The 27,454-nt window shown below is 38.2% G+C and overlaps 1 protein-coding gene across 9 annotated transcripts in view; it reads right to left on the bottom strand.

The window, feature by feature from the left end:
• ADAMTS6 (ADAM metallopeptidase with thrombospondin type 1 motif 6) overlaps positions 1-27,454 on the bottom strand; it is a 189,757-nt gene that overhangs the window by 24,416 nt on the left and 137,887 nt on the right. For 7 of the 9 annotated variants that reach the window (XM_074568626.1, XM_074568625.1, XM_074568627.1 and 4 more), the window contains 7 exons: positions 23,151-23,253; positions 21,868-22,001; positions 19,962-20,085; positions 18,628-18,708; positions 14,310-14,473; positions 12,497-12,635; positions 72-201 (listed from right to left, as the gene is read on the bottom strand). In XM_074568626.1, coding sequence (XP_074424727.1) covers positions 72-201; positions 12,497-12,635; positions 14,310-14,473; positions 18,628-18,708; positions 19,962-20,085; positions 21,868-22,001; positions 23,151-23,253 — 875 coding nt within the window. Of the gene's footprint in view, positions 1-71; positions 202-9,899; positions 10,478-11,791; positions 11,881-12,496; positions 12,636-14,309; positions 14,474-18,627; positions 18,709-19,961; positions 20,086-21,867; positions 22,002-23,150; positions 23,254-27,454 lie in introns of those variants that run through there. The other 2 variants (XR_012584803.1, XM_074568629.1) reach the window with 2 other exon arrangements.

A 27,454-nucleotide genomic window follows, 5' to 3' on the forward strand; every position in this document is an offset into this window, starting at 1 on the left:
ATTTATTATATATTACAAAGACTTTTCCTTCTATGCAAAACAGATGTCCATCTTAGTGATTAATGACTTACTCAGGTGGGCAAGGCTCAGCGTTGCAGGCTCTTTGGTTTTCTGGAGGCTTACTGTCAGGGTCACAGTAATTGTTTTGTACAATGGAGTTGTCATCCAGCCTTTTACACACCACTTCTTGTTTCTGCACACCTTGGGATGAAATGAAACACAATTAATCATTCTTGCTCTTCTACTTGTTGAGTTAAAGTGTACTTCACCTATTGATTATTAATTCTACTATCCCCACTTTAATTGGCTGAATGCTCCAGGTGTGTGAATTCCAATTGTGTGAATGCCCCCTGACCACACAAAATCATTTTCCTTCAATTTTAGGCCACCCCACTGAGAGAGGATTTTAAATTGCTGTTGTTTTCTAAATCAAAGGGAATATACTTATAGATTTACTAACAGATTTTTTTTTATTTGTATGCTGCACAAAATCAATTTCCTGTCTACCATCCTCTCCTAGTAAAAGACACTTCAATTTCACGACAAAACATCACCAAATAGAACGTGGTCACACTTCAATGCAGAATTATTGTTTATGTGCTCTGGTTTAAAATAAAACAGCAATACTGGGATTCAGTGTTGCATTTTTATATGTCATCCTATAAACATTTTCTTCATTAAAATAATGGAAGTATTATTCATTCTGAAAGATGCAGTTTGTGAACTCTCATTTTGTCTGTCACTCACAGCTCCTCTTTTACTGTTAACAATCAACGGGACAGTTCAGAATTGATTATTATTCCCAAAACATGACGTATAACTGCCAAGGCAACATGAGGTAACACATTAAGCAGATTTTCCAAAATTTAAAAAAACAGGATCTAAAGAAAGGTATTAAAGAACCATTGATATGACAACAGTGCAGCTCAGATTATTGTTGTAAACAGTGGTACACATGTCCTCCTTCTCTCTTTTTAGAACAAGCTGTATGATGTTTGCTAGCATAAAAAGACTGTGGATCTGCAATTCATATGCACTTCTTATTGAACATGAGTAGTCATAATACTGAAATAATAGGATTATTTGTATGATAAAAAAGCACTGAACTTTTCTTAAAAACAGAAGCAATTATTTAACTTTTTTCAAATTGTGAAATGAATACAAATAAATAGTGATTCAAACATCCTGGCTTCAAATATCTGCCAACTTTACAGCCCTCTCTTCATTTTAAGACAATGTGCAGTAATAAAATTAATTGTATAAATATGTTTTTCAGACATTGAACACCCACTAAAAACATGGGATTTTCTTTCGCCAAACATTTGTCGTTCTTTTGCTCATTTTTATCTAGCTAAACAACTTACCTTGCAATTGTTTTGCTTGTTATTCGTTATGGACGAGAATCAAATCTCCTACTTTGGTTCCTAAAATGAGACCTATATGGAATTTAGGTATTTAATTTCAATAGTGAGTCAAGCCTAGCCTTGAGATGCCTTGAGTTTGGTCCACAAAGCATCCTGCTTGGCTATGAACAGAAGTCTCCCAGCCTAAGCACAGAGGCATGTGAAATGTCTCTGTGCACAAAGGACCTGAGGAAAATGGTAACCTCCTTTTTCACGAGTCTTGAGGATAGCATGCAGTCCCTCATGAGGCTGCAGATTCAGAAGTAGTAGGTATGATCCCTTCTCAACACTGAGGGGATTCCTACTTCCCATGAGCATATACTAACTTCTGCGACTTAGTAATTATTTTAGCTAAGGTGGCAAGACTATGGTTTCTAGTCTGTAGATTATTTCTAGTTTTTATTCAGTTGCAGTCTGATGTAAAATGTCTAAGCCATCTTGAGAGCAGGGATGAAAATCCATACCAGCCTGTGCTAGATGAATGTTTTATTTGCTGGTAAGAGATTAAGCCCCTTTCTTGTCTTCCTGCCATTGGCCCCATGAATCTTGCATCCCTGGTTGTACTGTGGCCCAGAATGCTTATTAAAAGATCTTCCCTTTCCCTACCCCTCTTATACTCCTAAACTACTCTATGGCACACAGTTAGAGTACTCTTCTGGAGATGCACTCCCAGTTGAAATTTCTTCAGTCTGATATAGGGAATTGCTATTTAATAACTGCCATGGCATCCTACAAAATATGGGTGTTATCCCTTACGTAAAAGTATAGCCTTGTTAATACTTTCAGGAAAACCCAGCAGTCTGGATCCTAAGCACATAAAAATGTTCCATATGTGGCCTCAACTCAAATGTGCATGCTCCTGACAAGCAGGATGAGTTAGATTCATCACTCAACATACTGCTTCTTACAGGCTGCCTGTTTAGAAATGAGAACTTTGTATCAACCCTCAAAATCACCTGTCTCCTCACCTTACCTCAAAATCATTAACTATGTTGAGATCAAAGATGCCTAATACTGAAGTCTTCACTCTACTGCAGTACCTAAATCCAGAGCCCCAGCTTTGCTGCTGGGATATGCCTTTTTTGATTGCAGCTATACATAACCTTCCCAAAGTAGACACTTTAAATCAGGCTGTAAATCATTTCACACATCTGACATCTCAGGTTATCCATAAACATCACAATCATTTTAAAGTAAGCTTTATTTATGAAAAAGATATCGATTAATATGAGATATGCCTTACACGTGAGACAGGTAAGCCAATCAGCTTCTTCCATTTGCTCTTCTTTCTACATGTATTTGGATGCCACAACATTAGACAACAGTAGGTACCACTAAGCAGCACAGAAGGCTGCCAGACTGTTTTCCAAGTATATCCTACATACACAAATCTACATGAACAAGCTAAAAAGAAAGTATCATTTTTGAACATTATTCAACCTCCATTTTTTTTTGCTGTATTTCAATTTATGTGCTTTACATGTTGGAAAAAAAATCATTTAGCACAATCCTTCTGTGCATCTGTTCACACTGAGTTTATTTCAGACACAGTACAAACTGTGCCCAGTACTCCAGAGGGATTTTACTAGTGCCTTATCCACAGTCATTAATACTTTTAAAGAAATACATCCTAAAATCAAATCTGCCTTTATCACGACTACAACATATCCCAGTCTTCCCCTTGTCTCCTAGCGCTGCACTGTCAGCAAATTTCATCAGAGCTTTCTACTTTTTATGTTACCATTAGAACAAGAAAAACTGAACTCTGATGAATCATGTGAAAGGTCTTTAAGAAGCCCTCTAGGCTCACTGCCTTTTGGCCCAGTAATTTACATTTTAAGCATGCTTCTTGTCTACTAATAATTTCTAATTCTTTATTAAATGTAGGTGACAACAAAAGTCTTAGGAAAGTCTAGAATTAACCTACTACATTTCCTTGGTCTAGAAAATTAGTTATATATTAAAATACATCTAGCTAGTCAAGCACGACCTATCTTGTTACACTTTACCTCATTTGTCATTTTCTTTCTAGATCTTTAGTTATCTTCAAAATTTCAAATCAGTTAGCACTTCAATGTTGTTGTTATATATATTTTTATATATATATACACACACACAGCGTAAGAGATGATTTTCTTCAGTTCTTTACTCCTTCAGTACTATTTTAGTAGAGGAAAGACATATCAATTGCAGCATGAAAAAGAGAGAAAAATGTTTACCAGATTAGGCTTTCCTTTATAATCTCTTCCTTTCTTTCTTGACAAATAAGTGGGAGATCTAAATATTTGAGAAGCTGTGGCAAGATTCACTTTAAATTCTATAATCTACGTAAGCACTGCCAACAGATGAGAATAATTAAAATCAGATCTGACAGCCTGAGTAGGAGTATTTCTTATGCAATTTTCTGCTCAAACTTCACCATGAGGAGAAATAATATTTAAAAGGACTAGCTAAACAGCAATGCTAGTAATATAGTGCTGCTAGTTCATCTCTGATGAATAATCACTTATCCTGTCTATCACAAGCTGCAAATTGCTTAAAAAATTAATAATTTATACACACTTTATAAGCATTTTAAGGATGCATACTATTCTCTCAAATATATTTATGGGATAACATAGATATTGATGCTATGTTTTCACTATATTTCCTACTGCCATCAGACACATTTCCTTCCAGGCTTTGGCTAAAAATTGGCAGCTACAGTAAATTCATTTCTGAGTTTCTGAGGAGCTATGTAATAAGAAAGTATTCTGAAGTACTATGAACACAAAGTAACATTGTGCTCAGATTTTAAAAAAATTTAAACCAGCTATGTTATTTATTGAATGCTGGTCAGGTAGCATATCACCCCTAAAACAGCATTTACCACTATTCACTAACACAGTGAAGAATCTTTAATCCATGCCCGGCAGATACGTTAATCCAGTTTTAAAATGTTCTGCAGCATCTTGCCACACAGTATGTGCTTTGTGATACAAGAAACATAGGTATGGATTAAGGAAACTTTACATCATTGCTGTCTAATTACAGTATTATTTAAAATAACATCTCAGGAACAAAATTCAGATTCTAACTTTAAGTCAAGAAAAAGAAATGGAAAAGTCTGGAAGTACAGTTTTTACCCACTTGTTGCAGCTACAACATGGTTATGCCCTGTGAGCCTTGAAAAAAACCTTTTTAAATTATCAACTCTTCTCTGAGTATATGGTCTCTCTTAAAATAATCTAAAAAGCACAGCTAAACAAGTTCATTTAAACTCTTGGGGGAATAATTACAAGCAGTTAGACAGAAAAACTCTGCTTTCAAATCTACAGATCTATAGTTTATAATAAAAAGACATAAAATGCCCTCATGACTGGTCAATGCAATTCTAATAGAAAACAAAACACCAGTGGTTTAGTGACCATATTCTACAGAGAACTGAGATGTTTTGCAGATTTCAATTCACAAACAGTCTGCATGACTTTCAATAGCAAAATTTTAAATTACATGGAGCACATTTTATTCTTAAATTAAAATCGCAGGCATGTAAATGCTATATCTGTTTTTAAAAGCAGTCCCCAAAAACCATGGTTTGAGATTGCAACAGTTAATTATAAAGATGCCAGTACCAATACATAGTAAATCTTTCATCACTAAAACTAGTGCATGCTGGTTAATCCAGACATACTTTGTGAGCTCACTCATCACATCACAAGATCTACTCTGCTCTGGTGAGACCCCACCTGGAGTACTGTGTCCAGCTCTGGAGTCCTCAGCACAGGAAAGACATGGACCTGTTGGAGCAGGTCCAGAGGAGGGCCTTAAAGATGATCAGAGGGATAGAACACCTCTCCTATGAGGACAGTGAAGGCCCTCAACCTGTTGCTCCGAGATGTGCTGGGTAGGCCGCAGCACACTCCAAGTCTTATGGAGAAGAGTCAGGGGCTCCTGAAGCAATAGAAACTGGGGAGTCACAGATAAAACACCTCAAAGGAAGGCCACCTGAAGAGCAGCAGGAAGGAAATGCAGCCACTCCAGCCAGTGACTCAGCTTCATTGGGCGCCCAGCTGAAGTGCCTTTAGGCAAATGCATGTAGCATGGGAAACAAGCAAGAGGAGTTAGAGACGCGCGCACGCCTCCAGAGCTATGATCTCATTGGCATCACGGAGACATGGTGGGATGGCTCCTATGACTGGAGCATTGGAATGGAGGGATACAGACTCTTCAGAAAGGACAGGCAGGGGAGACAAGGAGGGGGTGTTGTCCTCTATGTCAATGAACAGCTGGAGTCCATGGAGCTCCACCTGGGCATGGATGGAGACTCCACAGAGAGCTTATGGGTCAAGATTAAAGGGAACGCAGGGGCAGGTGACATTACAGTAGGGGTCTGCTACAGGCCACCTGACCAGGACAACAGAGTGGATGAGGCCCTCCATAGACAGATAGGAGCAGCATCGCGTTCACAGACCCTGGTCCTCATGGGGGACTTCAACCACCCTGATATCTGTTGGAAGGGCAGCACAGAGCAGGGCACAAGAAATCCAGGAAGTTCTTGGAATGTGTCAATGACAACTTTCTTCTTCAAATGGTAGAGGAGCCAACGAGGTCAGGAACTATGCTGGACCTTGTCCTTACCAACAAGGAGGGGCTGGTGCTGAGTGTCAAGCTCAAGGGTAGCCTCGGCTGCAGTGATCATGAAATGGTAGAATTCAAGATCCTTAGAGCAGCAAGGAAGGTGCACAGCAAGCTCACTACCCTGGACTTCAGGAGAGCAGACTTTGGCCTCTTGAGGGACCTGCTTGGCAAGGTAACATGGGAATAAGCACTGGAGGGAAGAGGGGCCCAAGAGAGCTGGTTAGTATTCAAGGATCACCTCCTCCAAGCTCAGGAGCGGTGCATCCCAAGAATGAAGAAGTCAGGCAAAAATGCCAGGAGACCTGCATGGATGAAAAAGGAGCTCCTGGACAAGCTCAAAAACAAGAAGGAGGCCTACAGAGGGTGGAAGCAAGGACAGGTAGCCTGGGAGGAATACAGAGAAACTGTCAGAGCAGCCAGGGATCAGGTTAGGCAAGCTAAAGCCCAGATAGAATTAAATCTGTCCAGGGAACTCAAGGACAACAAGAAAAACTTCTAGAAATACATCAGGGATAAAGGCAAGACTAGGGAAGATGTGGGCCCTCTCCAGAAGGAGACAGGAGACCTGGTCACCCAGGATATGGAGAAGGCTGAGGTGCTGAATGACTTTTTCGCCTTGGCCTTCACCGGTAAGGGCTCTGACCACACCACCCAAGTTGCAGAAGGCAAAGACAGGGGCTGTGAGAATGAAGAACTGACAACTGTAGGAGAAGATCATGTTCGAGACCATCTGAGGAACCTGAAGGTACACAGGTCCATGGGATCTGATGAAATCCATCCATGGGTCCTGAGGGAACCGGCGGATGAAGGTGCTAAGCCACAAGCCATCATATTTGAGAAGTTGAGGCAGTCTGGTGAAGTTCCCACTGACTGCAAAAAGCAAAATATAGCCCCCATTTTTAAAAAGGGAAAAAAGGAAGACCCAGGAAACTACAGAGTGGTCAGTCTCACCTCTGCGCCTGGCAAGATCATGGAGCAGATCCTCCTGGAAACTGCTAAGGCACATGGAAAATAAGGAGGTGATCGGTGACAGACAACATTACAGCATTGGTAGATAAGGGGAGAGCAACAGATGTCCTTTACCTGGACTTATGCAAAGTATTTGACACTGTCCTGCATGACATCCTGGTCTCTAAATTGGAAAGGCATGGATTTGATGGATGGACCACTTGGTGGATAAAGAACTGGCTAGATGGCTGCACCCAAAGGGTTGTGGTCAATGGCTCAACGTCCATGTGGAAACCAGTGATGAGTGGCATTCCTCAGGGGTCAGTACTGGGACCAGTGGTGTTTAACATCTTTGTCGGAGACATGGACAGTGAGATCGAGTGCACCCTCAGCAAGTTTGAAAACGACACCAAGCTGTGTGGAGTGGTTGACACACTGGAGGGAAGGGACACCATCCAGAGGGACCTGGACAGGCTGGAGAGGTGGGCCTGTGTGAACCTCATGAAGTTAACCAGGCCAAGTGCAAGGTCCTGCCCCTGGGTCATGTCAATCCCAGGCACAAATACAGGTTGGGCAGAGGATGGCTTGAGAGCAGCCCTGAGGAAAAGGACTTGGGGGTGCTGGTGGACGAGAAGCTCAACATGAGCAGGCAATGCGCACTCGCAGCCCAGAAAGCCAACCGCATCCTGGGCTGCATCAAAGGCTGACCTGCAAGCCTGGCCAGCAGGTCGAGGGAGGTGATTCTTCCCCTCTACTCTGCTGTCGTGAGACCCCACCTGGAGTACTGTGTCCAGCTCCAGAGCCCTCAGCACAAGAAGGACACGGACCTGTTGGAGAGGGTCCAGAGGAGGGCCATGAAGATGATCAGAGGGCTGGAGTACCTCTCCTATGAGGACAGGCTGAGAGAGTTGGGGTTGTTCAGCCTGGAGAAGAGAAGGCTCCAGGGAGACCTTATTGCAGCCTTTCAGTACTTAAAAGGGGGCCTACAGGAAAGATGGGGACAGACTTTTTAGCAGGGCCTGTTGCAATACAACAAGGGGTAATGGCTTTAAACTAAAAGAGGGTACATTCAGACTAGATATAAGGAAGAGATTTTTTTACAATGAGGGTGGTGTAACACTGGAACAGGTTGCCCAGAGAGTTGGTAGATGCCTCATCCCTGGAAACAGTCAAGGTCAGGCTGGACGGGGCTATGAGCACCCTGATCTAGTTGAAGATGTCCCAGCTCATTGCAGGGGAGGTTGGACTTGATGACCTTTAAAGGTCCCTTCCAACCCAAGCTATTCTATGTGCATCACAGAGACAAACTTACATTTACTTTGATGAGGACAAGTATATTTTATTTGTCTAAAGACAGTTTCATAATTCATCTGAGTGCATGAAAGAAAAACATAGTAGGCACTGCTCTACAAGAGTGATGAGCAGCAAAGGAAACTGGACAGCAATCAATTTATTTATAATAATATAATGACTGAATATTTCATAAGAAGACATGAATATGTAAGATATTTGACTCATCTGGAGATGAACTCTAATAGAATGAATGAAATCAAACCCAACGCTTAGGGTACCTGGTAAATTCCAGATAATAAATGCTGTAATTTGTTGCCATTTATTGCTAGAATTCTATTAAGTGTGGAAGAAAATAAAAAAATACCAGGGGTATGCACTTATTGGAGTTTATTTTTAATGTATACAAAAGTAAAAATACACAGAAGGATTTTTTTCCTTTATTGGATTTTTTTTATACAATACCACCAGCAGTTCACTTTCTTATTACTTATGGATCTGGCTGAAGTCATATACTTGCCCTTGGAAACCTAAAAGATATCATATAACTAAAGACAGGCATGAGAGTAAATAAACTGCAAATCTGTGATCTGTAACTGATATATATCACCCTTTTCTATTTTAGCACTTTCTCCTTCTCTTTCCAGCCTTCATTTTATTGTTTTATCTATGTATTTTTTATCTATGTATATTTTTTTATGTATCTATGTATTTTTTTCATGTATTCTAGTTTCCCCTTTCTTAGATTTTTCTCATTAAATAATTAATTTATCAGGTCCTTAAAAAGTCTTCTGTTGTTGTCATCAGTTTTTTCTGAATTCCAGCAAACTGTTCATCCATCCATCCCTTCTAAATTCCCTGTGTTCTTTGCTCTTCCACTCTTCTCTGTCTAGATAAACTTGCACCGTACATTCTGGTATTCTCTGGCATTGGTTTGCTGTAGTCTTGCCCAAGTCTGACACCAGCTATAAAGACCTATACAAGATAGTAAAAAACTTTCCTTCCGAAAACTCTTGACTCAGAGTAGAACACTTATCAGTGAACTTTCAGGAAAGGGAATTAATATGGAAAATACATGTAGCTCAGTTTTACATAACGTTCCCTGAGAGGAAAGACTGGCTCAGATAGTATAAATCTGTATTTTAAAGAAAAGTTTTTCAATATAGAAAATATTGGTTCTAGTATACAAAAAGAAAAGCTGCAATTCTGGATTTCCAAGCCTAAGAACAGATACGAGACAGATATTAAAAATGAATGAAATTATATTCTCATCCTATATATGAGTACATGACTCCAGGAAAAGAACAGAGTTGCCTGTTACCAGGCAAGCTCTTTTAACTACCTTGTAAATCTGAAGAACCTATTTTTAGAAAAAAGCAAGAAAAGACCAAAATAAAACTCAGCTTTTGGAGACATGATTTCTGCTTAATTCATTCTACAGGATATGATGCTCACTTGCAGAGCAACTATGGAACATTTTGTTCTTTTCTCCTTTAACATGAAGGACACTACTAAATACACAATCTACACTATTAAATACACAAGGAGTTGAATGCACCATTAGCAAGTTTGCTGATGATACCAAACTGGGAGATGCTGTTGACCCTCTTGAGAGACAAGAGGCCTTGCAGAGGGATCTAGGTAGATTGGAGCACTGGGAAATCATCAGTGGCATGAAACTTAACAAGAACAAATGCTGGATTCTGCACCTGGGAAGGAGTAATGCCAGGCACAAGAATAAATTGGGAGAGGAGTGGCTGGAGAGCAGCCCTGCGGAAAGGGATCTGGGGGAGCAGGTTGACAGCAGGCTCAATAGGAGTCAGCAGTGGGCCCTGGCAGCCAAGAGGGCACACTGCATCCTGGGGTGCATCAAACACAGCATAACCAGCTGGTCAAAAGAGATGATTATCCCACCGTATTCAGCATTGGTGCGGCCTCACCTTGAGTCTTGTGTGCAGTTCTGGGCCTCACAATTTAAGAAGGATGTTCAGGTCCTTGAATGCATCCAGAGGAGGGCAACAAAGCTGGTGAAAGGGCTGGAAGGCATGTCCTATGAGAAGCAGCTGAGGACTCTGGGGTTGTCTAGTTTGGAGAGAAGGAGGCTGAGGGGCAACCTCATTGCTCTCTGCAGCTTCCTGAGGAGGGCAAGTGGAGAGGGAGGTGCTGATCTCTTCTCCCTGGGATCCAGTGATAGGACGCATGGGAATGGTTCAAAGCTGTGCCGGGGAGGTTTAGACTGGACGTTAGGAAGAATTTCTTTACCGAGAGGTGGTCAAACATTGGAATAGGCTTCCTAGAGAGGTAGTCGATGCCCCAAGCCTGTCAGTGTTTAAGAGGCATTTGGACAATGCCCTTAACAACATGCTTTAACTTTTGTTCAGCCCTGAATTGGTCAGGCAGTTGGACTAGATGATCACTGTAGATTTAGTGGATCATAGTGGATTTAGAATTGTGTTTTCTTTTGGCATATGGCAAAAGGTGCTTCATAAACTAGGGGGAATAGCAGGTACTCATATGTAGAAAGCAGATACAGTTTTTAACATGAATCATAGCTAAATGAAACATTTATTCCCTGAGCACAGAGCTCAATGAAAATAAGTGACTGTAGTATATCCTCATACTAAGCTGAAAGGAGAGAAAAGTACCTGGTTTAGCCACCATAAGCTACTGAAGAAAATCTTTCCCTCACCCTGCAAAGTTCAAATGAATAATAAATGTATGCAGTTATCACAGATTCACAAATCTCCCCTTAAAAGTTAATTATGTCAAAATGTTCTTATTTAGACAAGTGCCTACTCCTTCAGAGCCAATTGTTTTTTCTGTTGTATACTTTCGGATCTGTGAAGTGCCAATGACCTGCATGACAGAAGATCCATGGCTAAAATCTTGTCTCTACCTAAATCAACAGGAGTTTTACCATGACTTTAAAAAGATCATTAACTCATTGCCATCATAAAAATAGGATTTGGCAGTCCTTGTAAGGTTCTGATACTTGGAACTGTCTTTTGCTATGAGATTTTTTTAAAATCATTTAAAACATTCCTTTTCCATGTTAAAATAGTAGTTAAAAAAGCAATCTGTCACTCATTTGATAACAAGAATCCAACAAATGAACAATAAAAATATTGGAAAAGTTTGGCACCTTCCTCTATTTTGTTTCAAGACTTTATTTAGCTGCACAGAATAGAATTTGTGCTTTCATTTGTATCTTGGATATGGATAAGCAAACTGCTGTATTTAAACAGCAAACAACTAGTAACAGCCACAGCAGGATCGAGCAGAAAGAAGAGTCATGCTGATCCAGTAGCCATAAAAAAAGGAAAAGGACAAATATTTGGTGCAAAGGTTCTTTAAAAAAATATAGTGTCGTCTTCTTGCTATGGGCAGTGTGCAGTGCAGTAGAAAACTGAAATTCTGAGGCAGATTTAAAGCTCTCTCCCATATCTTCTGAAACTGAGGTATGTTGGGGAGATGATGCATTCAGTCTCCAGAGAGAAGAAAGATACTGTTCACACAGCACTTCTACTCACCAGTCCATGCAGCAGCAATGGTGTTGGCTTTGAAGGAAGCCAACTGTCCTGCTCTCCCAGCCAGAGGTAAAGAATTGCATTGGTGGCCACTAGAGGGAGGATTAGGAATATAGTAAATTGTGGGCAAAAGGCACCCATGATGAATCATATGGGACAACCTACAAATCCCCCACTGCTGCCAATAGGCAACAATTCTCAAATACTGCTATGGGCTGGAAGTATAATTGAGTTGTTATATCTGCTACAGAGGAGCTGCTAGTATGTATCCTAAACTTTGGTGGCTGGAGGATAGGAGGGCTGACTAGGATCTTGTGAAGCATACCTACAAACACACAGAGACACATCCCTTTATTTACAGTTGACTTATTTGCCTTCTGGTTTTTAATCTCCTTACTTGAAACTTCTGATGTCCTTTACCAAGAAAGCTCCTGTGAAAAGCAAACATCCCAGCTTCAATAGAATCTCAGAAGCATCAGCAGACAGAGACACACTGTGCCAAGATACACTGTATTTAACAAAAAGATCTGAACATATTAAATGTACTTGAAAACAACAAAATCCATTGTGATAAAATAAATGTTCTTTCACTACAAGGTTTGAGGCATGTCTGAAAGAAATATTTTCAATTAGTTACCTACATAATTGTGTAGTAACCAGTATCTTGCAATTCAGTTTACCCTGAAGCTTGACTGCCTGGTGTCTTACCTCCAATACAAGTAGCAGAACATTCTGACCAAGGCAGATGATTCCATGCAAAGCCAACTTCATTGTCTCCACTGCCAGTGTGAGAGATGGGAACACTGAATTTATACCTTATACCCAAATTTTGTTCCTGTAGCAGAATCTGTAGTTGAAAACAACTGGTTATACCATTAAAACAGGCAAGCAGAGAGCAACTACAGTGACATTTAATCTAGATATGTGTTATGTTCTGTGGAATGGAAAAAAGTAATAAAGGAAGCCATAGCAGTTCTTTTAGGTATTCCCAAAAGAATCTAGACTAACTTTTAAAATATATATAAAAGTAATATTGTCTAAGGTGAGCTTTGTCTTTTTTTCCCTTGACACAACTTTATAACTTCTGTAAGTTCTTTATGCTTGACATAATTGTTCTAAAAAGCCAGTTTTCATAAAAGTAATGTCTTAATAGATGTTAATTTGGTAGCTGAATAATTACATGAGGTCAAAGTTGGTTAAGGATATTACTGTGCATACATGCATCAGTCCTCACTGCAATCTTGTGAGGAGCTACTCACATAGCAATTATGAACCTAGCTCTGCCCTTGCTTACACTTCTAGTGACTATAATAATAATAATAATAGTAACAGCAACAGACTATTGCCGAGGTCATTGTTTTCCCCTAATGCAATAGCCAACAGCATTAGCTTGGTGGAATCTCACTTGTGGTTCCTTTAAAGGAATATCAAAACTCTCGCTGCAGATATACCACTGCAAGTGATACAGATGGAAGTGCAACAATCACTATGAGATTTTTGTCTATCCTCACTGTTGAATTGCACTTCCACATACCACCTGTCCAATGCTAATATATATCATGTTAAGATGAAGTAATCTGACACATCTTAGAGCTATTTCTCATCCCCTTCTACGTTCTGTGATATTTTGCGGAGGCATATCTGCATATCTCCATTGGACAAAAGAGCAGAGAACTTTCAGTAAGAAAATCAGTGGCACTGACTGAATGAGAAAAGGCACTATTAATCATTGTGTAACTCATTCTATATGGACTCTAGCTTATTCACAGCTATAGCAGAAAAAACAGGATTTGTGTGTTTGAAAATGTCACCTAAAATGTGAATATTATTCTATACACAAAAATATCCTGTCTGGCTCAAGCAATCCCTGAACTGCAAATCTGGCAGTTGATAGAATATACTGGGCAAGTATCACCCTGTTCTTATACTCCTCAACACAGTAGAGCAACAGTAGGCTCACTATTGCCTACCGTCAGAGACAGGGTACCAGGACCCTGATCACATCTTCTGATACATTTGCAGAATTTGTACAATCTATTCAGAGCAATGTATGTCACAGCAACATACTTTAATACAGGTAAAATCATGATACTCTTGCTATGGTAAAAGTATGCTTCACACTCAGGCCAGACTTAAAACCACTGACATCTACAGAACTGTCAGGAACTGTCATGCTATATCTTAAAACTTCCATGTATCAGCAGTATGCAGAGATACATTATACGCCCTGTTTACAATTTCTGCTACCATTATTCCGAAGCACATTTAACACAGATGGGGCATCTTCTGTGAGATTTCCTGGGGTTCTTCTGACTTTATCCCTTTTTCATCACAATGTTTGCCTGTCAGTTTTGAAAGATAAGCAAGCTGTGTTAAGAAGTTGTGTCCCAGCTAGTCCCAACTAGGCAAGCTGTACACTCTTTGTAAACACAATCTATTTTGATTTCATTAATGGCCTTGCCTTTCCTAAGAACATAAATATATATTTCACATTTCAGAAATATATTAATTATAACTTTACCATGACTATGAGATTTTCTGAAGTAGGGCCTAGTGCTTCCAAAGACTCTGGTTCATCTGTTGGCCTCTTGTAATAGAAAGCTGTTCCAGCAACATCAAACTTTCTTGGCCAGTCAATAGTCCAGGCACCATTAATATAGTAGTCATCCTCTTCAGATTTTAAAGCTTAAAAAAAAATACAAGCCACCTAAAAATTGGAAGCAGCATTTATAATGGAGAAGCCATTGCAAATTAAACTACTAATCTGTTAGAAGTACGTGAACTTCAGTGCAACATCACTGTTTTTTCAAGCAATATAAAACCTTTTCTTTAGCCCTGGTCAAAATATGAGCCCGTGTGCAATGTATGCTGTTCTACTTAAGATATATGTAGGTCTCAAATGTATAATCAATTATCAATCTAATCTTTAGATTAAGATGTTGGGGCATGGGATAGGTATCTCAGATAATGTGCAGAGGAAAAAAAAAAAAAAGAGAAGGAACACTGAGTCTGACATATGGTCCCAATCAGCTCTTGCTTTGTTGTCTTTGTCCACTGGGTTTTTTTCCCTTATTAAAACATAAATCCAAGATATTTCTACTGCAAACACAAATGCTAGCTATTTAATCTGCCAAGATATTTTATTATACCTAATTTACAGCCTTAACCATAAAAGTACTGTAGACAAAACATAAATTTCTTAGCTAACTGACCAATTAGCCCGGACAAGCAGATATTATTCAGGGACTTATATTTGGGTTTTTTTTATCAATAATATTCAATTAAATTTCTAAATAAGAAACTGACTTTGTATCTTAAGGTGAATATTACATTAATTCAACATTGACTTCTTGACTTAAGGTGAAGATTACCGAGTTATTCAGCATTCATGTTAACTTTAAATAAAACGTTCTTAAAGGCAAAATGATGGTTGGAAATACATGATCAGACATGTCATTTTTTGTTGAGACAAATCACTGACTTTACTAGATTGGGAATTCACAAACTCACGTCACAATCATAAAGAGTAAGACAACTTAGGATCAAGTTTTATTGTCAGCTACATCTGTGCAGACAGATGGATACCTTAAACAGTTAGGGAAAATGTCTGAATGATGCTCAAATTTTCTAAAAGAGATGAGAGAGCATTCATATCAACAGGAGATAGTTGGGAGGCAGTAACATTCTGTTGGTGACAGCCATATTCAGCAGGGATTAGTAAACATTTCCATCAGACCCATAAGGTCTGTAAAGGAATGTCTTTCCATAGCATAAATCTTATTCCATTGACTTCCCTGGATTTACTCTGGAAACACACATGCACTTTGAGTGAAGAAACTAGCTCCGACACATTCACTTCTCAAAGTAATTCAAATTCCTTATTGTCTATATAGGTTTTGTAGTACAAGGAGACAGTAAAAAAAGTGAGTATAGGAGAAGAAAAATTGCAAGCAGTACTGTACTAAAAGAAAGGAATAGTACTTCCACTATTTATGTATTTTAAGCGGGTATATGAAATAACTATGTTACAGTTGAACATCAGTATTTTTTTTTATTAGTGGTCTTATTTCCACATAGCAAAAAATTTCTATCCATCTTGCTTTCATAAAATCTAGCTTAATTAAAAGAGGGTCACAGGGTCTCCCAAAGCCACCAAGACATTAAAGTTTCTTACTGTACCCTCTCAGTCCCAAACATTTTCTCATCAGTATGTCTAAGAGCAAATAATGAAGTGAATTCTTTACTTATATTATTTGAGACATATGAACAACAACAAATGAGACATATAAATGAGCGCAGGAGAACAAACATTCTCATACATTGTTTACATAATTAATCATTCTGAAATTATATGCTATCAATTGTATGTATGCTATATACACTTAAACTAATGTAATACCCAGAAGTAAAGCAGTTCATTTTTTACTTGTCTGACCTCCAAAGAAAAATGCATTTGCATTCTGTAAATAGATTTGCTTAATGTCAGTTGTTATGCATAGGTGAAGGCCACACAGCTATGAATAGCATTCCAATAATATAATTACATGACAACGAGGAAGCTCAATAATATAATTACATGACAATGATGAAGTTAGCTGATTGAGCTAACTGAAGTTGCCAAATGTCTAACTGCAGCCTAAATTTGAGGCCATGGCTTGCAGAAGAACTGGATCTTAGTTTAAGGAACTGTGGGATGTTTGGTTTAAGTTAGTTTGAAAGCCTTCTAACTGAAAGGAACAAAGAAGAAATCTTGAAGCCAGTGTGAGGGGCTACAGAGGAAGTGGGTTTTATTTTTTCCTTTTTTGTATATTTCCAAATGGAAAAAATGATTTTTTTAGACTACGGTCGCATATTTGGCAGCAGTGCACATAAACCAAAATATGTGTAAATGGTTATTTTCAGCTGAATCAGTTGTCACGGTGTGGCCACACAAACAGCTGTCCTGAAACAGAGGGAACTCCATAAAGACAGGGAAGGAGCTGTGAAGTTGACACTGCCACTAAAGAAATAAAACAATATAAAACAATACCATCGAGGTATGTATTTTAATGTAATAAACTCATTTTTAATTACCATCATGCTTGTACAGTTCTTTTTAGGGAGCAAACAAGAAGCCTTTCTTTCCCCAGAAACTGGTGATCCTAAAATAGTGATCTAGTTCACACTCACAGTACAAAACATCCCAACACAAAATGAAATGGCCCCTGTGGCTTATTAAAATTATCTTTCATTAGGATATAACGGCAGCTTTGAAAGTTGGAAACACAAGGAACTAGTGAAGGAGAGGAATCCCCCATTTCTGTTAACCAGGGCTTCTGTGGCATGAAGCAAGGCAGTGAGGAGAGAGCCTGAAATTCAGGAACCCCCTTGAAATTGTGACACACACATTAAAAGAGTATTTATGTACTGCTTTACATTTTTAGATCTGTGGCCAGATTAAATACCAAAGAAGTTGCCTATATCTTTTATTTAAGCCAAAAATTTGACATTTTTCATTCATTTTATACAGATGGTGCTGATCTAAATGCTTTTACAGATCATTTTCCTCTGCTTATAAATTAAAGGAATAACAAACTTAATTGTAGTAGCTAAGAATATCTTATTTATTCTGGTTTTCAGCTACCCATGGAATCAGAAATACAATATGAATCTGTGTATTAAATATAATGACACTAATATTGGTGTAGATTTCAACATTACAAAATGCTCTTTTGACAATATGGTTCTTAGCAGAAAACGACCATGACAGGATGCATTGTATGCCTTTCCCACCACCTCTGTTTGAAATGTTAATATAGGATATATGAGCAACCTTACCCGCAGTATATTTTGACATAGGGGAGGGGCCAGGGCAGTGTGATGCTGCTGAAAGAATAATAACCACTTTATTGCTGGAGTAGTGGCGTTATTATTTCTGCAGAATGGAGGGATATTGATAATCTGATGAATTACAAGAGGGTGGGGGCAGGCAGAAAGTAGGCATCCAACAGTAAAAGGTACCATTATTATCAATATAATCAATTTAGGAATTAATGTACCTAGGAGAATAATTGCCCTTCAAACTCACGCTTACAGGCATCATATGCAAATTAGGGTACACAGACTTTCAGAAATGCATGTTGTCTTGAGTTCGACGAAGCCAGACTTGTATGCATCAGTATTAAAAAAAACCAGAAAGCAAATTTAACACAGTCTTTAAAGAAAAGAATGATAATCTGGGAATTTGAATTTAATTCTGTGCTTTAACACAAGCTCCCTGAATGATCTCAATTAAGCACTTAATTTTTCTGCACCTCATTTTCCGTATCTATAAAACAGGGATGGCATTAAGTCCCTACAACACAGCAACACAGAAACACTGTGAAATACAGAGAATATATTAAATTGCCTTAAGATAAGGAGACAGTATTGTTAGCATTTAAGTAATCATGGGTGTTGATGAATAATCATTCCAAGAATAAAATGGTGTTTTAAAACAGTACAAACCCCCAAGATCAGAGACTTCCCCAGGTGGAAGACGCTACCTCAGAGTGGGACAGTATATCATTTGAGTGTTCCTCATTCACTTCAGCTCAAGATATTAGAACTATAGTGAAGTTGACCTGATTTTGCACTGAGTGGACGAGAAGGAATCACATGATGTATTTCATTAGCTCCACTCAGGAGAATACATCCTAACCAACTGCTGCAACTGTCTGACCACAACCTAATATTAACAGCTACCATTCCCTCTGCTGCTTCTACTATGTGTATGATTTGGTCAAACCAGAAAATATACCTTCAAATCACATCATAAACTCTAACTTAATAACAGTCTGCTATTTAAACCATGCTCTTACCAATGTAGTTCTTTGACATTGCCACTTCTTTTATTTCAATGTGCACAGAACCTCTTGGAATTTGAATCACTTCCATGTAGCCTAGAAGATAAAGATAAATTTTATTTCTTGTTGTTTATCTTAAACAATATTAGTCATAAAAGTAACCATTAATAAATTACTTACTATTAAAAATTAGTAAGAGATATGGGATTCAAATGTACTTCAACATTTTCTTTTATGTGATATAATGGAAAACTCTTTAAATTTCAGTCACAAATTTGAAAGTGATAGCAAGAATTTACCATGTAGTCAGGAATTCCTTTTTTTAAATGGTAATAAAGTCTTTTCAACAGTGTATCACAAGTAATTAATGTATAAAATGATCATAGGAAAATTCAGGCTGGAAAGGACCTCAGACAGTCATTTAGTCTAACTTCCTGCTACAAGCAGGGTCAGCTAGAGATCAGATCAAGTTACTCAGCGCTTTATCCAGCTGAGTCATGAAAACCTCCAAAGATGGAAACTGTAATACCTGTCTTGGCAACCTAATCTACTGCTAGACTGTCCTCCTGGGGAAAAAGTTTTTCCTTCCATTTGGTCAGCATCTGTCTTGTTTCAATTTATAGCCATTGTCTCTCCTCCCACCGTGTACCCACCACTGTGAGCAGTCTGGCTCTATCTTCTCCATAACCTCCTCATCATAGGTATTAGAGGGTTGATACTAGGTCCCCACACACCTTCTCTTCTCCAGGCTAAATAAGCCCAATTCCCCGTGCCTCTCCTCACAGAGGGGCAAGTGCACCAGTCCCCATAATCTTAGTGGATCCTCACTGAACTGATCTCACTCCAGTGAATCAATCCTTTTCCTGTATTCGGAGACCCAAAACTGATAACACTAAGATTGCAACACTAATATTGTCTTTTTTTTTTTGAGCTAAGCTTTCAACTAATTGCCCATACACACTGAGTTCTTAATAACATGAACTTAAGAGACATTTCTGGATTCTTTCTATTCTAAAATTTCATGTATGACTAAATATCATATTCTACCATACGCATTAAAATCATACACAAAATTACTTTTACCATACAATCATAACTAATGAATTAAAAAAACCCCACCCACTTCTTTTTAAAGTGCATTAAAGACTATGAGAACTAAGTATTCAGTAATGAAACATATTGTATTTGACACAAATCCAAACTAATACAGAAAAAGGAAACAACGAGGCAAAAGGAGTCAAAGTGAAATGACCAGCAGCAATGCCATGCTGGAAATCAATGCAGCACTGTTATTTGCTAAACAATCATCTAAATGCATTGTGCAACAGAATAGATGTATATGTGCATACCTCCTCTGGGCAATGAATCGTTAAAGAAACCTTCAATGGCTTCACATGTACTCCCATCTCCTCCACAAACACGGCATCTATCTTCCTTAGCATCAGACCCCAAAATATTATCACAACCTACATGCTGAGAACAGATAAGAACAAATATTTTAACAGAATGATGGTTTCTTGCACCATTATCTTCATAGTTTTTTTGAAGTGTTTCCCTCAAGTTTGAGATATTCAGTTGTTCTTTTTATCTACTCTGTTTTTGAAAGCTATTACCGTAAGCGGGTTTTCGCTTACCAGAGGAAGAAAATAAAAAAGTAGAACAATCCAAATTTTGGGTTGTTACCAAATTATTGATTATTGATTAATAAATACTTTGTATTTCTACTGCGACTTTCAGGAAGGGATTTCACAGCATTTTACAAACAATGTAATTATTACAGTTATCAATAAATGATTAGTGACTTTTTATTTAATATCACAACAGCTAATTGTGTTTCATCTATATTGCTTTGTTAAGGGAAACATTTGCTGTGTGTTCCTTAAACATTTATGCAGCATAAATAGTATTATTATTCCCAAAGGTATTTATAGCTTCATAGACCATCTTTCCACATTCTCCAGGCAAAACTTGCAATTATTTTTATAATGTTGAACATAAAGTGTACATTACTTCACTGTAAGAATGAATGTAGAATGAAATTTAGCAAAAGACTGAATTACATGCTGTATTAGATAGGATTCAAAAGCCTTTGGAAAAAAGAGAGGTGTCTATAACTGATTATTAAAAGTACATTACATTTCTGATTATGAGAAATCTATATATGGTGAACGATTAACTTCCTATAACTGATTGATTCATCCCTATTACAAGTAGATTGTAAACAGAACAAACACTGCAACTTGCCAATTTTTTCTGGGATTTATACAAAAATGAAGGCAGCTACATAACTTGGTTTACTGTCTAGCAATATTATCTACCATCTTGTAAACAGGTAATACATAGGTCATAAGAGAAGTTAAAATACTTTAAATAATTTACAAAATAGAATAGTATTATTCTAACCATTATTTTCATGTGCTTTTTTTTGTTAGTTTACTAATACATGGCAAATGATTTTGATCTCATCATATTATTCAATAAACATACATCTTCAGCACTCAATTTAGCAAAGCGCATTAGCATCGGGTTAACCTTTAGTTATGTTAGTGGTCTCAGTGAAATCAAATAATGTTTAGAGTCACCAACACTGTTCAGATGTTTAGACTTAAGTACATAATTAAACATTTTGCTAAACTGAAGCAGCAGTGGGATGAATATAACCAAAAGTATGGCACAGACCTCCAATTCTCTGAAAATTCATGCAACGCAGTTCTATAGGAATGTTACAAGATAATCCGATTCTTAGTAAATGACAAATACTTGCATCATTATATACTTTTTCATCGAACTACCAAGCAATAGTGACAACTTTCTGTTTCAATTACATTAAAAGCAGAATTTTTTGCAACAGGATGAACTAGTTAGAGAAACAGATTAGTATGTTCACATTTACTGTTTTTCAACAAGAGTGGTGTTCTAATCGGAATGATGGAACAGGCTTTGGAACAGGGCAAGGAATCTGTTCATCTCCTGTTGCCCTTTCCACCAATTCTTCAACAGAAACCACAAAGCAATAAAAAAGAAGATGAAACGAAGAATTCTATGAATGTCTGTGAGAAGCTACTGAAATTCAAATTATTTGTCTTATTTATGCAATACTTTTTTTTCTTTTTGTCTCAACCTTACTCTTTCATTAACAACTTGATTTTTAAACACTCCCATTTCGTATAAGTAACAAACAAGTCCCATAATTAAATGTAGGAGAGAGCAGAAACAACAAAGTAAACCAGAAGTATTATATAAAACATTTGTAACCTTGCATTCTCCATTGATACAGATATCCAGTGAATCAGCATTGCACTGAGTCCCATCTATTACTGCAGGAGCACGTTCAGTGTAAAAATTATAACCTTCAGCCAAGCAGTTTAATGCACATGGTTTAACCCCACCTGGACAACAAAAACAAAGAAAATTAAAAAAAAAGGAATTCTTGAAAACTTGAATTATTTAAAAATATATATGCATAAACAGATCTGAAATGTATAATCTTATCTCATACCTGACATGTATAATGTATACACTTTGTTTTACTTCCCTTTATTGATTTCTCTACTTGACTCTTCTTTCTTGCAAAAAAGATTATTTCTCATAGTAAGATATGGCAAGGATGGCTGGCTCCAAAATGTTTTCATTATATTAATATGACCCTAATGACTATTGAACAATTTAAAACAATAAGGATACCACTTCATCATTTGAAAAACATGAATAACAAAAGAATGTAGTGCTAGAAGTATGTCAAGGTAAATTTCAAAAACAAGATTAAAATATTTCAATTAGGAATTTAGTCCTATTACTTGAATTACACTACAGCTCAGACTACCTGATCACAATGGTCCTTTTTAGTATTTTGATCTTAAAAACTAAGAATAAAACCATTCAATCCAATAAAATATAAAAGGACAAAGGGGAACATGGACTTATTCACTCAGGGTTTAGAGTAGGAAAAGATAAAATAATCAAAGGGCAACCTACGAACTTTGAACAATGACAGAAACATAACTAAGCTTGATTAAACTGTCCCAAAGAGAAAAAGAAATTACAACCCTCTTCCCAGCGCCAAAATACCCTTTTTTTGCACAGTGCGATTATTTATAATTCAATTATCAAAGGAGTCTTTAGAGACTCTCATAAATGCTTTTTCCTCTTTCTCCTTTTCCTACTCTTCTGACCTTAAGGAAGGAAAACTTATATTGAGTTTTTTTATACTGAACTCGTCACCATAGCATCAAAGGCACTTACAGATCACTTATGTAATCTCTAATTCTATTGCAACTGCAGGTGGAGAAGGGCTCCATGTTTTGAAGTGGAGTCCTTCCAATGATGCTCACTCCCCTTCACAGTAAACCAAAACTCTACCAGAACAGAGATGGATCTTCTGTAATATTTTCAGCAGTTGACAAAAGTACAAGCTTAGCAAACTTCACTCATTGTATCTTAATCGAAACATTCAATTTACAAACATTAATTTATACATAACATTTATATAATTTTGAAGATGTCACATATGATAACATTTTTGCAAAGCTACACCATACCTCCAGTGTAGGGTTTCCAGTTATAATACTTTCCCCGGAAAGGCATATTGTCAAAGTCCGCACATTGTTTTTCTCGAAAATCACGGTCCCCTGGAGGACATGGCTAAAATAATAAAGACGAAAAAAGGTTAATTTCTTCTGAATATCAACATAAAAGGAAATACTTTTATGCTTATATTACAAACATAATCATGCAAGAGACTAGGAGGTGGTTCCCTGCTTTATCTTGCTTTATCTGATTCTGACACTTGCTATACTGCTTTACAGTTGAAGTATCTATTTTGCAATCTTAGGCTGGCATGAAGTAACTGAAGTAATTTAAACAAAGGTAAATTATATAACAGTTTCCATAAAACTGGAAAATCAAAACCACGTCAAACTATGCTTCATAATCAATCCATCAACTATCTCCTTATAAACACACACAAAAAACAGCTGAAAAAAATTAAAACAAAATCATTTTGGTAAGAGCTCTAGACTTGGTTGTACTGTACTAAGCAGCTGTACTGAGATATGTTTTTAAGACATTGAGAAAAAAATTAAAATATTTTCTAGAGAGATGTATCAGCTTTGCTTACTTGTAGTCTCCAAGCGTGAAGAAATAAAAACTACTTTGATTTAAATTTTCATTACTTCGTATTACCAATTACAAAACTGAAAAATAGCTTTTTTTACTTGGAATAGGTATAAGTGAAATCAGTCTCAGGAAAGAATTGTAGGAGAAACTGAATGCTTTGCTATTTCTCACATTTTTCATCAGCAAGTTCAAAATAATAATGACAACTAATCTTGAATACACACAGAATTTAGATAGTACATTAAACATTGTTATCAATGTTTAAGTACCTGCTGAAATTGCAAGCTTCATCAGATGAGGTATTTGAAATACAGATTAAAATAATTTTTAGACTGAAAGAGAAAAGAATTTGTTTGACAGAAATTAGAGGTGTTAAAAGATATTACTATTTTATGAGCAAGAGAAAAGTCCATTTTATGTCAGTTTTACTAGTTTTCCTACATATCTTAGCATTGTTCAGGAATCTGAAATGCATTCAAGAGAAAGGGTCTGTATAAACATGCATGATAAAAATTTACTGCACAATGCAAATATTAATATAATTATAATTCTCAGTATACATTAATCTAGCAAGCCCATTGCGATATAATTCAGAAACTACAGAATTTTTCTCCAATTTTGAAGCTGTTATAAATGAAAATACTGGACATTAGACAGTACTGAAATTTTAATTTTTCTCTATATATCACTATTATCTCCTAATTTAAAATACATTTTTGAATACAATATGCTTACTGGTAATAAAATAGATACTGTTGCTACTTTAATTCAATAATCCTTCAGATCATAATAGTGAGAATAAAAATAACTGTATGTAAATATAATAAGAATTTAAAAAAATATAATAATTAGGAACACAAATTAAATTTGCCTCTTTGCATCATATTCTCCAAGCAGTAGAAGGACCAGTCTTGACCTACCACAAAGCTTGAGTCCAAATATCTCTGATAATGGTCACTACACCCTATTCAGTCCCACATGCTTACACAGCTGATATTTTAACTGCATCAAGTTACCCTTACAAGTTAATTAAATTACACACCACCACCACCCTCAAATTAAATTATTTTTCTAAATAGTTACACTAGGACAAAACAATAAAATAGGAAGATTAGTATAAAGGAACACAACTTCCACATTTATATTCTTAAAAAAAAATATCTTACAATCTGATCTTTGAGATGCAGTCTTACTTCTCTTGTTTGATAGTGATCTTGGATGAATTTTGAGGTAACAATATCATCTTCATAAATGATCTGAACGATGGGGAAGACCATACCCTCAACAAACTGGGAGGACTGATTGATACATCAGAGGGTCATAGAATCATTCAGGTTGGAAAAGACCCTTGGGATCACTGAGTCCAACCATCAACCTCACTCTACAAAGTTCTCCCCTACACCATATCCCCCAACACCACATCTAAACGAGTCTTAAACACATTCAGGGATGGTGACTCAACCACCTCCCTGGGCAGCCTATTCCAGTGTCTGACCATGCTGCCGTCCAGAGGGACCTTGACATGCTGGAGAAATGGACCCTCAGGAACCTCATGAAGATCAACAAGAAGTGCAAAGTCCTGCACCTGGGGAGGAACAACCCCATGCACCAGTACACATGCTGGGGGCTGACCAGCTGGAAAGGAGCTTTGCAGAAAAGGACCTGGAGGGCCTCGTGGACACCATGTTGAACATCAGCCAGCAATGTGCTCTTGTGGCAAAGGTGGCTAATGGTATCCTGTGCTGCATTAGGAGGAGCGTCAACAGTAAGTCCAGGGAGGTGATCCTTCCCCTCTACTCAGCACTGGTGAGGTCACACCTACAGTACTGTGTCTATTTCTGGGCTTCCCAGTACAAGAGAGACATGGCCATACTGGAGAGAGTCCAACAAATGGCCACAAAGGGCCTGGAGCATCTCTCATATGAGGAGAGGCTGAGAGAGCTGGGACTGTTCAGCCTAGAGAAGAGAAGGCTCAGGGGGATCTCATCAGTGTGTAGAAATACCTAAAGGGAGGGTGGAAAGAGGATGGAGCCAGGCTCTTTCCAGTGGTGCCCAGCGACTGGACCAGAGGCAGTGGGCACAAACGGAAACACAGAAAGTTCTTCCTGAACATCAGGAAATACTTTTTTACTGTGAGGGTGACCAAACAATTGCACAGGTTGCCCAGAGAAGCGGTGGAATCTCCCTCCTTGGAGATATTCAAAAGCCATCTGAACATGGTCCTGGGCAACCTGTTCGAGGTTTGAGCAATGGGATTGGACAAGACAAAGTCAAGAGGTCCCTTCCAACCTCAGTCATTCTGTGATTCTGTAAGCAAAGCTAAGTCTTTCTTTTACCCTATTAAATACTGATTCGGTTTTTGCCACAATTTAAACTGCTAAAATCACTGTTTGTATCCTCGTTTCTCCTCAAACACAGCTACACACAAGCATGCTTAGCCTGGAATCTCACTGCTGACATGAACAGCTGGGAATACCTGGGAGCAGTTAAAGGGACTGTGGGAACAAAGTCATTCATACAATCTCTGTGCTTTCTTGATATTTTATCTGGGTTTTGGCAGTCCTGCAGATTAAATTCTGGTTTCCTATACTGCAAGTACTGTTAAATTAATTTCATAAAATAAAATACCAAAGACATCAAAGCTTTTACATAGAATCATCTAGGTTGGAAGAGACCTTCAAGATCGAGTCCAACCTAACACTGCCAAAACCACCATTAAACCATAGAATCATAGAATTGTTAGGGTTGGAAGGAACCTTAAAGATCATCTAGTTCCAACCCCCCTGCCATGGGCAGGGACACCTCCCACTAGATCAGGTTGCTCAGAGCCCCATCCAGCCTGGCCTTAAAAACTTCCAGGGATGGGGCTTCCACCACCTCTCTGGGCAACCTGTTCCAGTGTCTCACCACCCTCATGGTGAAGAACTTCTTCCTAACGTCCAGTCTGAATCGTCCCATCTCTCGTTTTAATCCATTCCCTCTAGTCCTACCATTACGCAACATCCTAAAAAGTCCCTCCCCAGCTTTCTTGTAGGCCCCCTTAAGATACTGGTAGGCCACTATAAGGTCTCCTCGGAGCCTTCTTTTCTCCAGACTGAACAACCCCAACTCTCTCAGTCTGTCCTCATAGGAGAGGTGCTCCAGTCCTCGGATCATCCTCGTGGCCCTTCTCTGGACATGTTCCAGCACATCCATATCTTTCTTGTAGTAGGGGCTCCAGAATTGGACGCAGTACTCCAGGTGCCTAAGCACCACATCTACATGTATTTTAAATACCTCCAGGGATGGTGACTCAGCCATTTCCCTGGGCAGCCTGGTCCAATGTTTGATAACCTTTTCCGTGAAGAAATTTTTCCTAATATCCAACCTAAACCTTCCCTGGCACAACTTGGGGCTGTTTCCTCTTGTCCTATCACTTGGTACTTGGGAAAAGAGACCAACACTCACCTCTCTGCAACCTCCTTTCAGGTAATTGTAGAGAACGATAAGGTCTCCTCTCAGCCTCCTTTTCTCCAGGCTAAACAACCCCAGTTCCCTCAGCCACTCCTAGACCCCTCACCAGCTTCGTTGCCCTTCTCTGGACACACTCCAGCACCTCAGTGTCTGTCTGGTAGAGAGGGTCCAAAACTGAACACAGTACTCAAGGTGCAGCCTCACCAGTGCCGAGTACAGGGGGACAACCACCTCCCTAGTCCTGCTGGCCACACTATTCCTTACACAGGCCAGG

This window comes from Larus michahellis, chromosome W (assembly GCF_964199755.1).
Source record: "Larus michahellis chromosome W, bLarMic1.1, whole genome shotgun sequence".
NCBI classification, from domain to species: Eukaryota; Metazoa; Chordata; class Aves; order Charadriiformes; family Laridae; genus Larus; species Larus michahellis.